The sequence below is a fragment of the Pteropus medius genome, unplaced genomic scaffold (assembly GCF_902729225.1).
Source record: "Pteropus medius unplaced genomic scaffold, Ma_sr-lr_union100, whole genome shotgun sequence".
Taxonomy (NCBI): Eukaryota; Metazoa; Chordata; class Mammalia; order Chiroptera; family Pteropodidae; genus Pteropus; species Pteropus medius.
Window position 1 is genome coordinate 4,131,655 of NW_024355205.1, and position 16,642 is coordinate 4,148,296.

At 38.5% G+C, this 16,642-nt stretch overlaps 1 protein-coding gene across 5 annotated transcripts; it reads left to right on the top strand.

Annotated features, from left to right (window-relative positions):
- The first annotated feature begins 222 nt into the window (after window positions 1–222).
- On the top strand, window positions 223–13,721 carry CUNH6orf52 (chromosome unknown C6orf52 homolog). 5 transcript variants are annotated; one of them, XM_039858018.1, is made up of 6 exons: window positions 223–671; window positions 3,867–3,948; window positions 6,104–6,185; window positions 6,406–6,583; window positions 10,019–10,064; window positions 13,400–13,721. In XM_039858018.1, exons 3-6 carry the CDS (start codon window positions 6,115–6,117, stop codon window positions 13,555–13,557), a joined length of 453 nt encoding a protein of 150 aa, XP_039713952.1. In that variant the 5' UTR covers window positions 223–671; window positions 3,867–3,948; window positions 6,104–6,114; the 3' UTR covers window positions 13,558–13,721. The 5 variants fall into 5 exon arrangements, with proteins under 5 accessions (XP_039713952.1, XP_039713953.1, XP_039713954.1 ...); XM_039858017.1 differs by having other exon boundaries at window positions 224–510; XM_039858019.1 differs by lacking the exon at window positions 3,867–3,948.
- The last annotated feature ends 2,921 nt before the right edge of the window (window positions 13,722–16,642 follow it).

The following is a 16,642-nucleotide window of genomic DNA, read 5'->3' on the forward strand; positions in this document are numbered from 1 at the left end:
ATGACGTCACGATGGGAAGCTGCCTTTGAGGCGCCTGCATCAGTGGAAACAGATTCGGCGCTCGAAGATCGCGCGACATTTCTAAGCAGAGAATAAAAAAGGATGCCACATGAGGAGGTTTTCATTGTTATGAGAAAAAAAATGGAGCTAAGCAGGCATATTCTAGGAAGCTGTGGGCTGCGCGCGTCTGAGGGGAGTGGGCGGGACATTCTTGGCGGAAGCCCCTCATTTCCGTCACGTCTAAGGAAGGGGCGAGGCAGTTTTGGTCTGGGTTTAGGCTCTTGGCGGTGTGGTTCTGTTAGTGTAGGCTAGTGTTTGTTGTGGGCTGTGATATGCGTTGTAGGAGTTAGGTTTCGTTCAGGGGCTGGAAGCAGTGGCGTGATCCTTTCTCTCTCATTGTCTGGTAGCAGGGCAAACAGGGAGTGGGATTTAGGGTTTGCAGTTACCAGAGCAGGCGGCGAAGTCCAGGCCCTGAAAGTTCACTTCCGCGTTCCCGCGAGCCCAGGCCAGGTAATCCGGCCCTGCACACCTTTACTTCGTGTCTGGTTCACTTGTCTAACTCTGGGGTCCATTTAGCAGCGTTGTGACACATCTTGTGGAGGGAGGAGGACCCTTTGCTTGAAGGGAATAAAGACAGACTACTTGAAGAAAGGAAGGCGTAGTCATTCTTGGTGAGCATTTCAGAGGAAAATCTCATTTACACCTGTCCCTCGATTTACGCGGATTGTCCATTCCACACGTCTTTTTTCTTTTTTTAACGTGGAAGAAAACTGCATAAAAACAGTCCATGAGTACGAAAAAAAGTACTAAATAGGCCGATATAAGTAACAAAAATATTTAACATCACAAAACTGCTAATGAAAATTCAGAAAAACCAAAATAAATTTTATTCGCTGTCGGTGTCTCTACTGTAATCTAAAACAATCAACCTCTTTAATTGGCACAAAGTCGTTATTGTTATTGCTCAAAATATTTGAAAGTACTACTTCGGTTTCATTATGTTTTTGGATGATCATTTCCATCCCCATTTTTTTCTAAGTTTTCATAAATTCTTGAGTATTCACTACAACATTTTAAAAAATCTTTTCAGAATTTTAAGGCTCATTAGATGTTTGGATCAATACGGAATTGCAGTTTCCAGTTTTGTGGCCAATTGCAGAGCTTTGTAAATATTTTCTGCAGTGAAAAACTAGTTCAAGGTCACTGCTGTGTTCATCGGCAGGACGGGCTTCGGATATTAAATGAATTAATTCATAATCAGTTAATTGGTGATCAACCAGTAATTCATTAATATCATCTCCATTCAAATTATCAGAACCTTCTTGAAATTTAATAAGTTAATAATACCAATTAATTTAATAATGCTAGAAATTTATTTAATAAATTAATAATGCCAGTTAATTTTCAGTGGTTGGAACCATATCCCTTGGTACAACCACTTCTGGCCGTATTGCTTTCTAGCAAGCGTTTAAAGTTTATGGCTTTATATCACTCAAAGCTAATATTCTTGATACAACTTAAAATTGTGTATTCCAGGCTTCTGTAACTGTTAGTCATTATCTTCAAGTTTATTAAAAATATTAAAACTCCGTTTAACATAATTAATCTTATAGGAGGAAATAATGCCTTGATCTAAAGGTTGGATCAAGGAAGTTGTATTTGGTGGCAAATACTGTATACAACTTTTATATTTGGATGTTCTAAATTGTGTAGATGACCAGGTGCATTATCTAAAAGTAAAAATATTTTAAAAGGAGACATTTTTCCTTCCTATAATTTTCAGCTTCTACAGCAAAACATTTGTAAAACCAATACCAAAAAACATCAGTAGTCACCCTTGCTTTATTTGCCATCTAATGAATGGGAAGTTAATGCATTAATAATTGTGTGTTGGTAAGTATTAGTTCTTTGTACGTTGCTGAGTAAGCTATTGTTTTTTAGAAAGTGTAATCGCCAATAATGGAAATGAAGAAAGAACCGTGTGAAAGGAGGTTGTGTAAATGGAATCCGTATATAAAAAGTCCACATAAACGGAATATTTACTGCATATAAAAAAACTCATGTAAAAAAATACCGCGTAAATTGAGGGACTGGTGTATTTAAGTTTACCACCTTCCCAGTTTAAGTGCAAAGTCAAACGTTAATAAAAGCTAGATGGCCTGAATTTACATTTGAGATTTTCATTAAGTTTGGAGATTCAGGAATGTGTTAGAAATGACATCTTCGTACAAACTTAAAAGTAGAACAGATATTGGAATGTATAATTTGCCACAGCAAATGCCACAGCAGGTCGATTTGACAAGCAGGAATTAGATGCATACATCAATGTCGATTCTTCAAACTCCATTTAGTGTCAGTTCTGTAGCACTTAGATCCTTTTGTTTCCAAGAACATTTGTTCTCTGATGCTCTGAATTGTCAGTATGTCTTTAAGGTTTGTTTTAATAGATGATAGGTCTTGTAGAAATGATTTCACTTTGGATAGTCATTCACTGTTTTATAGTAATTACTTTGCTTTGTGCTAGTTATCTTCATTATGTTACAAAGAGTCATAAGTTATTTTACTATTTAAATTATTTCCTATTTACTACTTCTTAACTATTACCACCAGAAAACCACTAAGGTCAAAAGAGTGTAAATTGCTCAAGTGGGTGTCCCCTGGGAATGGAACAAAGAATGAGTAAGCAGGACATTTCTTTGGCATCTCATATTTTATTTTTAAAAAAATATGACTATTTGTATTTTACTCCATGACATTTCTTTTTATTTTAATGCGAAATATTTTCTTATCCAAAAAGAAAAAAAAATTGAATAAAACCGTGTTTCAAAATCATGTGATTTATATATTCTGTTGCTTTTGGAATGCCCCTGGTGCCCTGCCTGTCACCCTAGAGGAATCTCAACTGCTATTTGTGAAGAATTGTACTCATATTTTTTAAATTAATTTTAACATGTAACTATAACAGGATAATTGCTATATTCAACTTCTGTTACCATATTGTCACACTTTTACCTGCTAAATATTTGTCACATTTTAGAAAAGAAAAATATTTTGAAAAATATTTTGCTGCAATCAGGAATCTTTTAGGATACAGTTGGTTCTAGAATGAGAATCATAGTGTAAGCACCATAAACATAATTCGAAGTGGTTTAGTCTTTTTTTTTTTTTTTACTGTTGAGAATTAGTGGAACCAATTATAGAGCTCAGATGACCTTAGAGAGCATCTAGTTCAAGTGTTCCTAACCTGTGGGAGTTCATGGATAAGTTCTGGGGACTTTGAACCCCTTGAAATTTCGTGCAAAACTGTATATGTACAGTTTTAGAGGAGAGCATTGAGAAAATTTCATTACATTTCAAAAAGATTAGGGCTACATTAAGGTTAAAATACACTAATGGAGTCTAAAGTTACAAATATTGAAACAGGTCCAGAGAAAGAACTCTCAAAACCACATAACTAAGCAACGGTAGATCCAGTGCTGCTGCTGCTTTTTTTATTTCCTTGGGCTTGAACATTCTTTTCAACAGAAGAACAATGGCTTTCATTGTCTAAAGAAAAACAATACAAAATTATACCTGTTCAACTGGATTCAAACTGAGCATACTTCCTGAAAAACCTCCTGTTCTGTTTCCAAACACAGGATGTAAAAAGCTATTTAATCTCATGTGAAAACTTCAGTTGCCAAGAAACAACCAGCTATTCAGTTTCTTAACACTAAACAGTATTTTTAGTTTTGCTCCTAAATTACTAATTGAAAGCTTTTTATGGTTGAGCCATGTGTTGATTTATTTATCCTTTCAACAAATATTGGAGTGTGTGGCTTTGTTTGATTTGCTAAAGAACAAACACCCAATTTTTCTTTTTTTAGGGAATGGGGTGGTGGTGAAGTGGATATACAGGGGTAAAAGCAAGATACAGTGGAGAAAAGTCAGTCCTGTTCGAAATACCATGTGAGTCTAATATTCCTGCCCAATTACCCTCCTTTCTTAATGTAACAGGTAGAAAGTCAAACTTTAAGACTACAGAGGTTGCATATGCTTTCCCAGAGGATTTGGATCTCCTTTGCACATAGAGCTAAGGGAAGCAGAGAGTGGGCTACTTCCCCTGGACACTGGCCACTGGCCTGTCCGGATATAAATTTGTTTAATCTGCTTCATGGGAATAGTTTACATGAAATATGAGAAGTTTTCATTTGAAGCTTTTAGAGAGCAAAATAATATTTAAGAACCCTTCCTTGTTGCTGTCACCTACAAAGCCCTGAATGTCCATCCTCATCTCTGGAGCCTTGCTAACAGTCCTCTGTGCCCCAGCTTCTGCTATCTTCCTATTCCACTGGTTTCTCCCTTCCTCAGCCTCCTTACCACCTTATTTTCAATGTTCAGCTCCTACACTCCTTTCCAACTACAGCTTCATCTCTCACCCATTCATAGTCAAAATTCTGATTTTCTTTTTACAAAAAAAAAAGTTCTAAAATAAGGGGAAAAACCCCGAAATTAAAGTTTTACAAAAAGAGAATCCTTAACTGATGTTTTATTTGATGTCTAAACTGCTATAGTAATTAAGAATTATGTTTAACATCATAGAACTTAAAATGACAGTGGCTTAAACAAGACATTTATTTCTTATAAGAAATCCAAAAGTAGACCAGTCAAGTGCTGATACAGGGAATTCAGCCACCAGGGACCCAGATGCATTCTGTATTTCAGTTCTTGTATTTGTAGTACATGACTTACTCCTTGATGTCACCCCACAGGCCAAGATAGGTGCAGTTATTGTGGCTCCAGCCATCATATCTGTAATCTTAGCACTAGGCTTAGGGAAAAGATGGAGGACAAAAAGGCCTTCCAGCTAAGCAAACACCCTTTGCACAGCCTTCCTCAATCTCCTTGTAATAGTTCTGCTTACATCTTATTAGCCATACATTAGCTACCTGGCCACATCTCCCTGTAAGGGGGGAAGCTAGGAAGTGATGTCTTTTAGCAAGGCCTATTGCTGCCCCCAAATAAAATCAAGGTTCTGTTATTAAGGAAGAAAAGGAAGCTGAATACTGGATGGCCCCTAGCAATGTTTGCTAGAGCTGCTAATCAATGACATCTCCCTTGAAGACAGGGAAATCCATTAGAGTATAAGCTTCATTATATCACCAGTATTACCCTCACATATATAGTAGGAGCTCACTAATAATGGGTGAATGATTTAAATTTCTTGTGACTATTATTTTTCACATTACAGGTACATATAAAATACATCAAGCACTTGAATAGTGAAATAGTTACTTATGAACAAGCTTCAGGAAAATAGCCAAACCCTAAATTCTCTTAAATTTTGATACTTTATGTAGCCTTGCTACTTAAAGTGCACGAGAGCTGGCTAGAAAGGCATTATCTAAGGACCTACTCCAAATCTATTGAACCTATATTTTAACATGCCCAGGTAATGTGAATGTGCGTTAAAGTTCGGGAACCTTTATTGTGCTTTAAAAAAAAAATACTGAACCACTGAAATTTTTTTTTTTTTCTGTTCTCCCATTAAGAAAGTGAGAAAGCGAGCAAGCGAGTGAGAGATGTACCACTTCTTCCTACCAGCTAGCTGGTTGGGATGATTTCAACCTGTAGGAGATAGGTTTTTTAAAAATCCACTAAGAGGCTGGTTCTAATCATTACTATTTATAGATAGCTAAACTGAGGGTGGAAACATCAAATTGTGGTATTTGAAGTGACTCTCTTAATATTATTATTGGAGGTTAGGGTGGATACTTCTTTGTCCTTCTCAGCTGCCCAACACACACTCCCTCTCCATCCCCACTGGGTACTGGAAAGTTTCATCAGGCCTGACCACTGGGAGGGGGCTGGCAACTGAAAGCCAGCAATAGAATTTGCAGAATTTCCGAACCCAGGTGACCTCAATGCACTCCTGCCTCCACCCACCCTTTAACTCCATTGTCAGAAAGTGGAGAAGTTAATTGCCTAGCAGGCATTGCCACTAAATGTAGTTTCTCTCTGAGGCAGTTGTGAGTTATTTGTCAGGTTGAAAGGTTTTAGGCTGGGAGCTGGGATTTTTGATGCCAGAATAATAACTCTTGATTCCTTGTCTCATTTTATCAAGTTTCTGGATAAATGGCTGGACAAGAGAGTTTTGCAGGTTTTGACACATCTCAACAAAATAATTATTACTGGTACTGGCAAAGGTGAGCTGTTTTTCCTACTCTGAATTAAAATGAAGGCACTGTTCTATCACATAATTTTTGGCAATTTACAGACTACTGCTTTGAAAATAGAAATTCTTAAACAGTTAAAGCAGAAATGATCCTTACTTGTAACTTCCGGGAAAGAAGAAAGAGTCCTAGGGTTTTGAATGATTCTGCCTCAGTTGGTGATGTCATTCCTATTGTCTCCCCTGGCTGTTAGAGTGAAGCAGGAGTTCCAGCCCTGCCAGGGTTACCCCTTTGGCATCTGGTATGAGCAACAACACGGCTGTTGTCCTCTTTCTGGCTACAGCTGTGGTTATACAGTGGATGGAAGTGAACACAACCTTTCTGCACGTGGGACCTCTGGACACACAGCTGAAACTTCGGTTACACCTGAGGTATCCCTCCCTAAAAAATGAATCCTGTGTCGTTCATGTTTCCATCACGGAAACATCTTTTTCCTGTCTTCACACCTCTACATCCTGTCATTCACATTCCCACAGCCATGGCTTTTGCTCCATGTTTTAATACCAGAGAGTAAAAGCTGATGACCTAAGAAATTTTGACTTACAAACAATTTAAGTCCTTTTTGTCTTCCAAAAATAGGCTGATGAAGTATGTGTCTAAATTCTTGCTATTAAATTTTAGGTTATCATCTTCCAATAATTTTACCAGATTTTATTCTTAAACACAAATTAGGACAGGAGGTAGTTTTTGTATTGTTTTGTTATAGCAGTGAACATTAACACATTTTAAAAAGATATTTTAATATTTCGATTACTGAAGTAATCTATTTTTGAAACCACACAGAGTTGTACTGGTGTGAGGGAAAGCCTCCACCATTCCCTGCTCTTCTATTTCTTTCCCACTTAGGAGAAAATACTGTTCAAGTATTGTCTTCTAGATTTTTGCCTTGTACTCTAGCTAAATCAGTGTATTTGGGCTTTTTTCCGGTTTGAGAAGTTGGTGGTTCCTTGGGCAGGAATGGACTCTGCAGTGTATACTGGTTTGCTCCTTAATTGTGTCTGCTTACTGGTTGCATCAGGAGAGCTTTCTATAAAAGTTGCTCATTCTATTGTGCAATGATTTTTGTTCATCCCTTATTTACTGACATTTTAAATGTTCTCTGTCCTTTAACAAACTTCCTTTTACCTATCTTCAAGCATTTGAGTGTTTTTTGGCTAAGAAAAAATTTCTGGAAGTGAAAGATCTGGATTAAAAGATATAACACTTAAAATTTTAAACAGTGACTTACCAAAAAAGCCTGCCTGAGTTTATGCTTTCCACTGCTGTTGTAGGTGTGCTTGCTTCTCTGTGCTTTTGTGAGTGCAATTAGCCAATATGGACAGGTGAGGAAGGAATTTGTCTATTATTAATGGCAAACACCTGTGCAAGGGTTTATTGGTATCTGTGTGCTGTGTGCTTAGTTGATATCTTCTGCCTACCTTTTTTATGTTGAGTTATGCCCCTTTTTCTTGACCATGTAAAATAATCATGTATTAGGGAAATTATCACTTTGCGTTCCAGCTGTTACAGATTTTTCTCCCCAGTTTATTTCCTAATGTGTACAGTGACACTCTGTGTGATAGCCTTGTCTTTAACACAAGAAACACAAGAGTCGAGTTTAACATCTAAACCTTCAGTTTTTAAAACTTGCATTTGCTTGGTATTTTTTTGCCCAGACTTTCATTTTGTTCTTTGAGTCTGTTTCAGGTGTGCCTCTTAATATCTTGTTAGATTTCTTGGATTTTCTTTTTTTAAAACCCAATTTGAGTTTTATCCTTTTAGCAGATCCTTAATACTACATCATCTTTTTAAAGAAAATGTTTCGCTATATAGTTCTTTTTCTTTTTCTTTTTCCCCTTCCTTTTGGTGGGGCCGGGGAGGAGGCGGGGGAGATGGTTCTAGTGGTTATTTTTATGTCTTTAAATGGAGAAGTATAGGTTTGAGTGTATTATCAACTCCAGAAATGAAAGTATTTTTTTATCTCTCTGTTCACAAAAAAACTAAGAAATCAACACCCTTTTATCTCTTTATCTCCCCTTGCCACTCCTTCCCTCCTTTTTCTTCTCATTTTTGTTGACACATTCTGTTTTTTTTTTTCATCTCTCTCTCTAGTCAAATTATTACTATAACATGCACTTTTTCATTCAAGAATTATAAATATATTCTCTTCAATGGTTTTGGTTACCACTCTTGTGCCACCTGCTTGCTCTCCTGGTGGGAGCTTCCAGTAATGACAAAATTCAAGATGGTAAGGCTCTGTGGTGTGTCTTTTTCACTCACACATCCTCTCTGGAGTCTTCCCTAATAAATCGTGTCCTCTCTGAGATGTCATAGCTTATTTCTCACTTCCTCCACAGTAGCACACACATGTCCATAGCCCTTATCTCCCCAAGCGAAGGGGTTAGCCTCTTAAGAGCCCTTTCCAGTTTGACATTGTGTCTTGCTTAATATCAGAGGCAGTGGATGTCTTCAAAATGATTTTCAGGTCTTTGGGGTCCATCAGCACAACTTTCCCAAACTGCCTCTAACAGAGGAAAACCGTTTGTAGATGTGCCCTTCTTTAAGGACTACTGGCAGCATGCACTGCCCAGGTGAACCTCAGACCAGGGAGAATCTTGTCTCCAGACAACTTCTGCTCCCCACAACCTAGTGAGTTAGGATTCACATTTACCAGTGCATGCATTGAAAAGGAGGAAATGTGAGGTTACTTGGACATTGTATTATAAGCACAGATTCTGGCTGTTTTGGCCATTTCTAAATAGAAAAAAAACAAAACACTGATTGTGTGATTAAATTTATGGTAACCTTATCATTTATTTTCCAGATGGTAAGGCTCTGTGGTGTGTCTTTTTCACTCACACATCCTTTCTGGAGTCTTCCCTAATAAATCGTGTCCTCTCTGAGATGTCATAGCTTATTGCTCACTTCCTCCACAGTAGCACACACATGTCCACATGTCCACACCTGTCCAGATCAGGACCTGTTTCAGAGTGAAAGGGAGGCATACTTTCAGATAGATTGAAAAGAAGAGATAATAAATCTTTGGCTTTCAATATAATCTTGTTCTTATTGGTAGGGAGGCTGACATAAGGTCGTTGGAGCCAGGAGCTAACTCAGCCCTTCTGGAATGGGGTGGTTCCTTGGAACAGCTGTACATCCATAACAAAGACAGGTTCCCAGCAGGTGCCTATAAAGAAGAGTCATAAAAACTTACACTGCCCCAGTAGAGCCAGCAGAAAGTGAATTAACCATCCAAGATATATTTTGGAAGAGCTTCTGGAATTTAGTTCTCTCGTTATGTAAGAAGATGGTTGATTGGATTGCTTTTCTGTAGCCTCTGCATTTCCTCAAGCAGCTACTGTCTTGGTCCCTAGCTGAGCCATGGAGTTGGGGAATGTCATTAGAAGGGCTCTAAAGGGATGTGCTCATGGAAACTTTGCAGATTGTCACCTAGAAGGAAGAGCAGAGCTCCAGGGCATCTAGTACAAGGACTATGGAGTCTGGATGCCAAGGCCCCTGGATCTGGTTCCTAGCCCAGGACCTAGGATACCAGTTAATTCTCAGAAACTTCAGAGAGGCCAGTGGCCTTTGTCAGGCTTGCTCTTCTTTTCTTACTTTTCTTCTGTTGACTCAGTTCACTTATTTAATAATTATAATATTAAACCATTTAAAGATTCTTCTAATAAAAATTCAGAGTAAATTTGATCTGAAGGGAGTTTAGTGTTTTAGATATTATTTTTGAGAGCTAGATTTTTCCAAGAAAGCACGTGTTGATAATAAATCTTTAAGTAAAATAATTTTTCCTAAAATACTGATTTTCATTACAGGAAACCACAGCTCTGGCTGCAAACCAAGATGAAGACCCACTAGAAGGTAACATAAATCTTGCGTTGCAGTAGTTGAAAAACGAAACTTACTCGATTTCCAGTTTCCTCATTTACTTAACAGGCTAGAAACTGAGAGATCATACTGGAAAATACCAGTGTAGGTTGCCTAAGCCATTCTCTTTAGCAATATGTCTAGTTTTTGGAAATTGCTTTAGCTAAGCCTCCTCTCTGGGTCGAGATCCATTTCCTCCTTAATTTGGGATTACTTATGCTTTACTTTTGATTTCTTAAAAGCATGAGGCAGTTACTGTGGATTTGGCTTCCTAGTTTCCTTAGGGTTATTAGTTCCTGGGGGACCTAACAGGCTCCCTCTACAGTGTCTGGTGGTGCTTCCTATAGTTTTTGGTCTGTTTTGAAAACAACAAAGTGTGTCTGCCCAGAAAAGAATCCTGTTTCTGAATGTGTCTTATTTGAGGAAGGAAAGAAAACGTTTGGATGAAGAAATAGAAGAAAAATACAGAGAACACTTTTGCCTTTTTCTTATCACATGTCCATCTGGTCTCTTTCCCTATCTTTACCCCATCCCTACAAGACAAACCCACCCACTGCTTTGTGGTTTTATCAAAGATGAGTGCATCAATCTTAATAGTTAAAGTCTTCATGTTAGTTGGTGTTTGGTGTTTAAATAGAAATGCTATGGGGCAGTTCTACCTTTTAGTACTTTGATTGAAATATGAATAAAAGATATTCATTCTAGCTCTGAGGGGGATTTCATTTGGGTTAAGCGTGAGCGTATTCTCTCTGCTTTCATCAGTTCTGCAGACAGTCTATAAAAATAACAAGAGGAAGACATATAATAAGAATGTGCTTTATAGATCTAGACTGCCCGGGTTCAGATCTCTTACTAGCTCTGTAATTCCAAACAAATTATCTCCAGTGCATTGGTGTCCCCACTTGTAAAATGGGAGGTTAAAACCTACATTATAGGAAGTGTGAGGACAATAGCTCCTTAGTGCTTTTAAGTGTTTTAACAGGGTCTGGCACATAATAATCACTCAAATGTTAGCTATTTACAGATCTGGAGCAGCTCTGTACAGTAGAAATATAATGTGAAACACAAATTCACCCACATAGGTAGTTTTCAATTTTCTATTAGCCAAATTAAAAAAAATTAATTGTAATACTTTAAATTTAACCTAAAATATCAAAAAATATTATTTCAACATGTGATCAATATAAAAATTTAATTGTAGATAAGACTAAAGGGGGTAGAATATATGGTAATGGAAGATTTGACTTTGGGTGGTGAACACACAATGCAATATACAAATGATGTATCACTGAATTACATTTAACCATATAATTTTATTAACCAGTGTCACTCTAATAAATTTAATTTTTTAAAAATTTAATGAGATAAATTATTTTAATACTAAGTTATCAAAATGTATATTTATATCACATCTGAACTAGGATTAGCCACATTTCAAGTGCTCGATAGCCACACATGGCTACTGGCTACTGTATTGGACAGCATGGGTCTAGAGAGTCCAAAAGTTTAGGGAAGATGTAATTAATTTGTGTTTTATAGGCTTCTATTACCCCTATGGTCAACATCACTGGAAGGGCCTACATCATTAATCTGGAGTTCCTAGCTGACCATACTGTATTCGTTTTCTCAGCCACAAATTACAGGAGAAAGAGTGCTCATGAGCATATGGTCTTGACATCTCTCTCCCCACCAGGAACACACAGTCAGGAGCCTTCTAGTAAAACAACAGTCCATGAGGGTGAAGGAAAGGACCCTGGGGCATGACTTTAGGAAAGAAAATTTCAGAAAGTTCAGAAAAAAATAGAAACATCTAATTTTATAAACTGCCTCAAAAGAAAGATGGTTCAAAAGAGAAGGGACACTCTAAAGCAAGGGTCCCCAATTCTAGGAACCATGCCATACAGCAGAAGGTGAGTGGCAGGCGAGGGCCAGGGAGCGAAGCTTCACCTGTATTTGCAGCCGCTTCCCAGTACTAGCATCACTGCCTCAGCTCCACCTCAGATCGCCAGGCATTAGATTCTCATAGGAGCATTGGTCCCTGGTGCCAAAAATGTCAGGGACTGCTGGTCTAAAGAACAAGAATTAGACAACACAATCTGGTTCCAGTGAAGGAAAATGAGAAGTAGCTCATGAGACATGATGTGCAGGGGCTATTTGATGATCTTGGTTCTAAAATGATAAAATCAGAAGGAGATTGTATTAGTTCAGGCTGCTGTAACTACTTCAAATTGGGTAGCTTGAACCACAGAAATTTATTTATTGTCGTTCCGGACACTTGGGAAGTCCAAGATCAGGTGCCAGCTGATTTGGTTTCTGGTGAGAGCTTTCTTCCAGGCTTGCAGATAACCACCTTTTCATATCTTCATGTGATGTGGGGAGAGACATCTCAAGCTCTGGTGTCCTTTTAATAAGAGCACTAATCACATCGGACTACAGTCCCACCCTTGTGATCTCATCTCACTCTAATTGTCTCCCAAAGGCTCCATCTCTAAATACCATCACATTGGAAGTTAGAGGTGCAACATATGAATTGGGAGTGGGGAGCACAGTCTATAACAGGCATATAAATACAAATAAATAGCATGAACACTTGTGTTAGAAAGCAAATTATGGCCCTGAATGAACTAAAGCTTGCAAAACTTATAAAGGAAAACAGACAGGGCTTCTTCAGATACATTCAGTACAAGGAGAAAAATAAACACTACATTTGAAAAGTCAGTTACCTTGGAGACCTTGGCAACCTGGCAACTTGAAATAAATATCTAGGTCTGATGCTTTCATGATAACAACACCACTTCCTCATCACAGGATTCCACGTTTTAGATAAGGAAGTCCAGGTTCCCCCTTTGTTTCTGAATTAGTTGCTATATATAATTTATTCACTTATATTAGTCTGTTAACTAAGCAGATAAAGTGGCCTGCTTATGTTTTCAAACCCTATCAGAGACTTGGTTCTGGTTCTCTGTTTGGCACCACATCCTCCCAGGTGCTCATGTCAGAAACTCAGGAATCATCCTTAACCCTCCCTTTCTCTTTACCCCAAATTGACTTCATCTCCAAATATTGTCCATTCATCTCCAAAAGTGCTCTTGATTCTGCCCATTTTATCCTTCTCATTCATCATCCAGATACTCATTGAGTCTGGTAGTACTACTTCTTTTTTAGCTGCAGTTTCTATTTTCAAGTCTTATTGAAAGGAAAGACACAAATTAAAATTTGTAACATTGCAATATTTTCTGCTAATGTTTTTTTTTTTAATTGTGAGACATTTCTAATATATGTCCTGTAAAACTATATATTTTTTTCATGTGCATTATTGGCTTTGGCAGATCCAAATCTTCATTTGAATATCGAGGAATTAAACAAAGAGTTTATGGTGAAAAGTGAAGAACTCTACGACTCTCTCATGAATTGCCACTGGCAGCCTCTGGATACAGTTCACTCTAAAATCCCAGACGAGACCCTTCAGAAGCCAGATGTTCATTGAGCTACCCAATTATCATTTTAATTGTATCCTGTTTTTGTTTTTTTTTTAATATATTTTCCCAGGAGTGTACTACTGGGTTCTGTATGGAAATATAAAATTTCCAAGACTTAAATATGATTGATATGATAGAACATAATGTAAATAAACTTTACCAGCACATCCATTTCCAGAAGTGTGTTAATAATGCCAGAGGAGATCGTGGTAGAACAAGTTGTACTGTAAGACATTCGAAAATAGGTTATGAGGTGGTCTGGCCTGAACTGACTGTGGCCTTAGCTACTCTGATATAATTTGCTACTTTCCTCTAATGTTAAACTCTCAGAGAGACAAATCTTATCTACAGAGATGCATGGTTTCTCACCTGCATCTTGTATATATAGGAAATGTAGATTAGAACTAGATGTTTGATCTCCATTTTCTGACCCTCAGGCCTCTCACAGGAGAGCTAGATAGTAGAATACAATGGAAGCTCATTTGTCTCAATTGAACAGAAAAATTCCTAAGCGTGGAAGTTTTCATGTCAGCCTTCTAAGAGAGGAATTGGGCCCCCATAAAAGCCAGTTCTGAAACTTCAATGAGTGTATTGACTGTGCTCATTATAAAATGTGTGTGTGTGTTTGTGTGTGTGTGTGTGTGTTTTGTCCTGAAGATAAATACTGTTTATTGCTTTGCCATAGATAAATACTTAAGTGAGACCCCTAGGACTTACCTAGGTGACTTGAAGGCCTGAAAACTTGTTGCTAAGAAGAGTTGATCAGACTCTTCTGCTCTGAGAATCCTTAAGACATTAATCCTTGTCCCACCTAGGCGTAAAGAGCTGAATCCAATATGGAGAGCCAGGTGGGCTACAGCCCCTGTAAAGGAGCTTCCTCAGCCTCATAGCATAGGGACAGGGTTTCTCAGCCTTGGCACTGTTGACATTTTGGGCTGGACACTTCTTTGTCATGGGGCTGTCTGTGCATTGTCCTGATTCCTGACACTACATGCCAGTAGTGCTCCACACTCCAGTTGTGACAACAAGAATTTCTCTAGAGGTTGCTACATGTCCCCTGGGTACAAAATTACCCCCATTTGAGAACCACTGGAGTAGGGCAATAGTTCTCAAACTTTAGGGTGCATCAGAATTGCCTGGAAGGCTTGTTAGAACAGATTCCTGGGCACTACCCCAGAGTTTGATTCCTTAGGTCTGGGTGGGACCTGCTGAATTTCAATTCTAAAAAGTTCCTAGGAAATGCCAATGCTGCTAGTGCAGATGCCATACTTTGAGAACCACTGACATTGGGGAATTCCCAACTGGCTCCGTTTAGTTCTAACTAGGAAAGAGGGTGAGATTCTCCTTTCATGTTCTCTATCCCAACACAAGGTGCGCAACTCCCCACTTTCCTACAGAGCACTCACCTATTTAGGTATCCACTCTTCTCATAAAGCTACGTGTTTTAGGGACCAGCACCACATCTGGCCCCAGGGAATGGCTCTTGCATGATATGATCTACATGTAGTGGTCCCATTCCTCTTGCTAGTGATTAGTTTTTATAGAAACATGACAAAATTCTGGCTAATGAAATGTGAGAAGTTTTCCTAACTTTAAAAAGGAGAAACAAAGGAAAGGTGACTGCCTTGTCTTTCTCTGGACATTAGGTTTAGCTATGATGTCTGGCATTGTTGCAGCCATATTGTGACCATTAGGGAAACAACTCGAAGGCAGTGCCAATCCACTGGAATGACAATGAAGGAAGATGCAAAGAACCAGGATTCATGACAATGGCACTGAGCTGTTGAATTAGCCAACCGGAATCTCTCTACATCTGAACTTATTATGTACGATAATATATTTTCTTAATCTTTAATCCACTCTAAATTTTTGTTATTGTAGCAAAAGCATTGTAACAGATACAGTTAGAATGTGCAAAGAGCTTGGTGTTCTTGAATCAAAAGGATACCAGTCAGGGCTTTTCTAAAATATGTAGCATTCCTGAGATAAAAAGAAAAGTTCTATGTGAGTTGAGGAAAAAAAAAAAAAAATTACCAGTGAGCATAGAACTAGCTCTGAAGAGAAAGAAAAAAGGAAAATGCTGATAAGCCAACGATAACTGCTTTTGCACCAAGTAAAACTTTTTTTCCCATATGCTTTTCAGAGCTTCATGGTTTCACTTTTGTGTGAGAGCTTCAAGATGACTAGAGAGTTCTAGAAGGAACTAGAGCTGCAGGTGTTGTCTGTGTTATAAATAATGGTGAAATATGTTTCAATATGAGTAATGGGAGACCAGGCAAAATGGCACAGATTATAGAGGCTTTGTTCATCTCTCTTGTGACCACATCAAATTTGTGATGGAAACATGGAGCAACCAGCAAGCAGAGTTGCCTGGGGTCTGGATTAACAGAAGCCCTACAACTAGGGAGAGAAATAAACCACCCTGCAACAATAGGAGGTAGGAGTGGGCAAAGACACAGGCTGCCTGATCCTGAGCAGCTGAGTGGAACAGAGGCTCTGGCACCTTCAGCCGGAAGCTTTGGATATTCCTCTTTAAGGAGCTGTGACCACAACCAGACTTTACCAGTGATAGCCTTGCTCAGTCTGAGCACCAGCACCGGGTTGGCTGCTCAGGGGGCAGAGTGGAATGCTGAATTGTTGGTTTGGGTGAGAGACGAGGCTTTCTCAAGCAGAATAGCAAGAAAAAATATAATAACAATAATAACTTAAGGAGTCTACGGGACAAAATTAAATGTAAAAACACATGTGTCATAGGGATACCTGAAGGAGAAGAGTGAGAATAGGAAGTTGAAAAGTTATTTAAAGAAGTAATGTTGGAATTCTGGGAAAACATGGTGGAGTGAGAGATATCTTCAGATCTCTCCTCTTGAAACAACAATAAGCTGAACATCTAAAACTAAACAAAAAACACCCAAACTGCACACCAGCAGGTTTGAGCATGAGATCTGCACATAAGAGCTACCACAGGTCAGAAGCCCAGGTGTCGGGCAGTGGACTAGGACAAATAAAGAAGCTACCTCTCACAGCTGCTGGAGCTCCTTGCAGGAGGAGGAGGAGGGGTGAAGGTGCAGCGACTTCCCTGGTCAGCCCTGC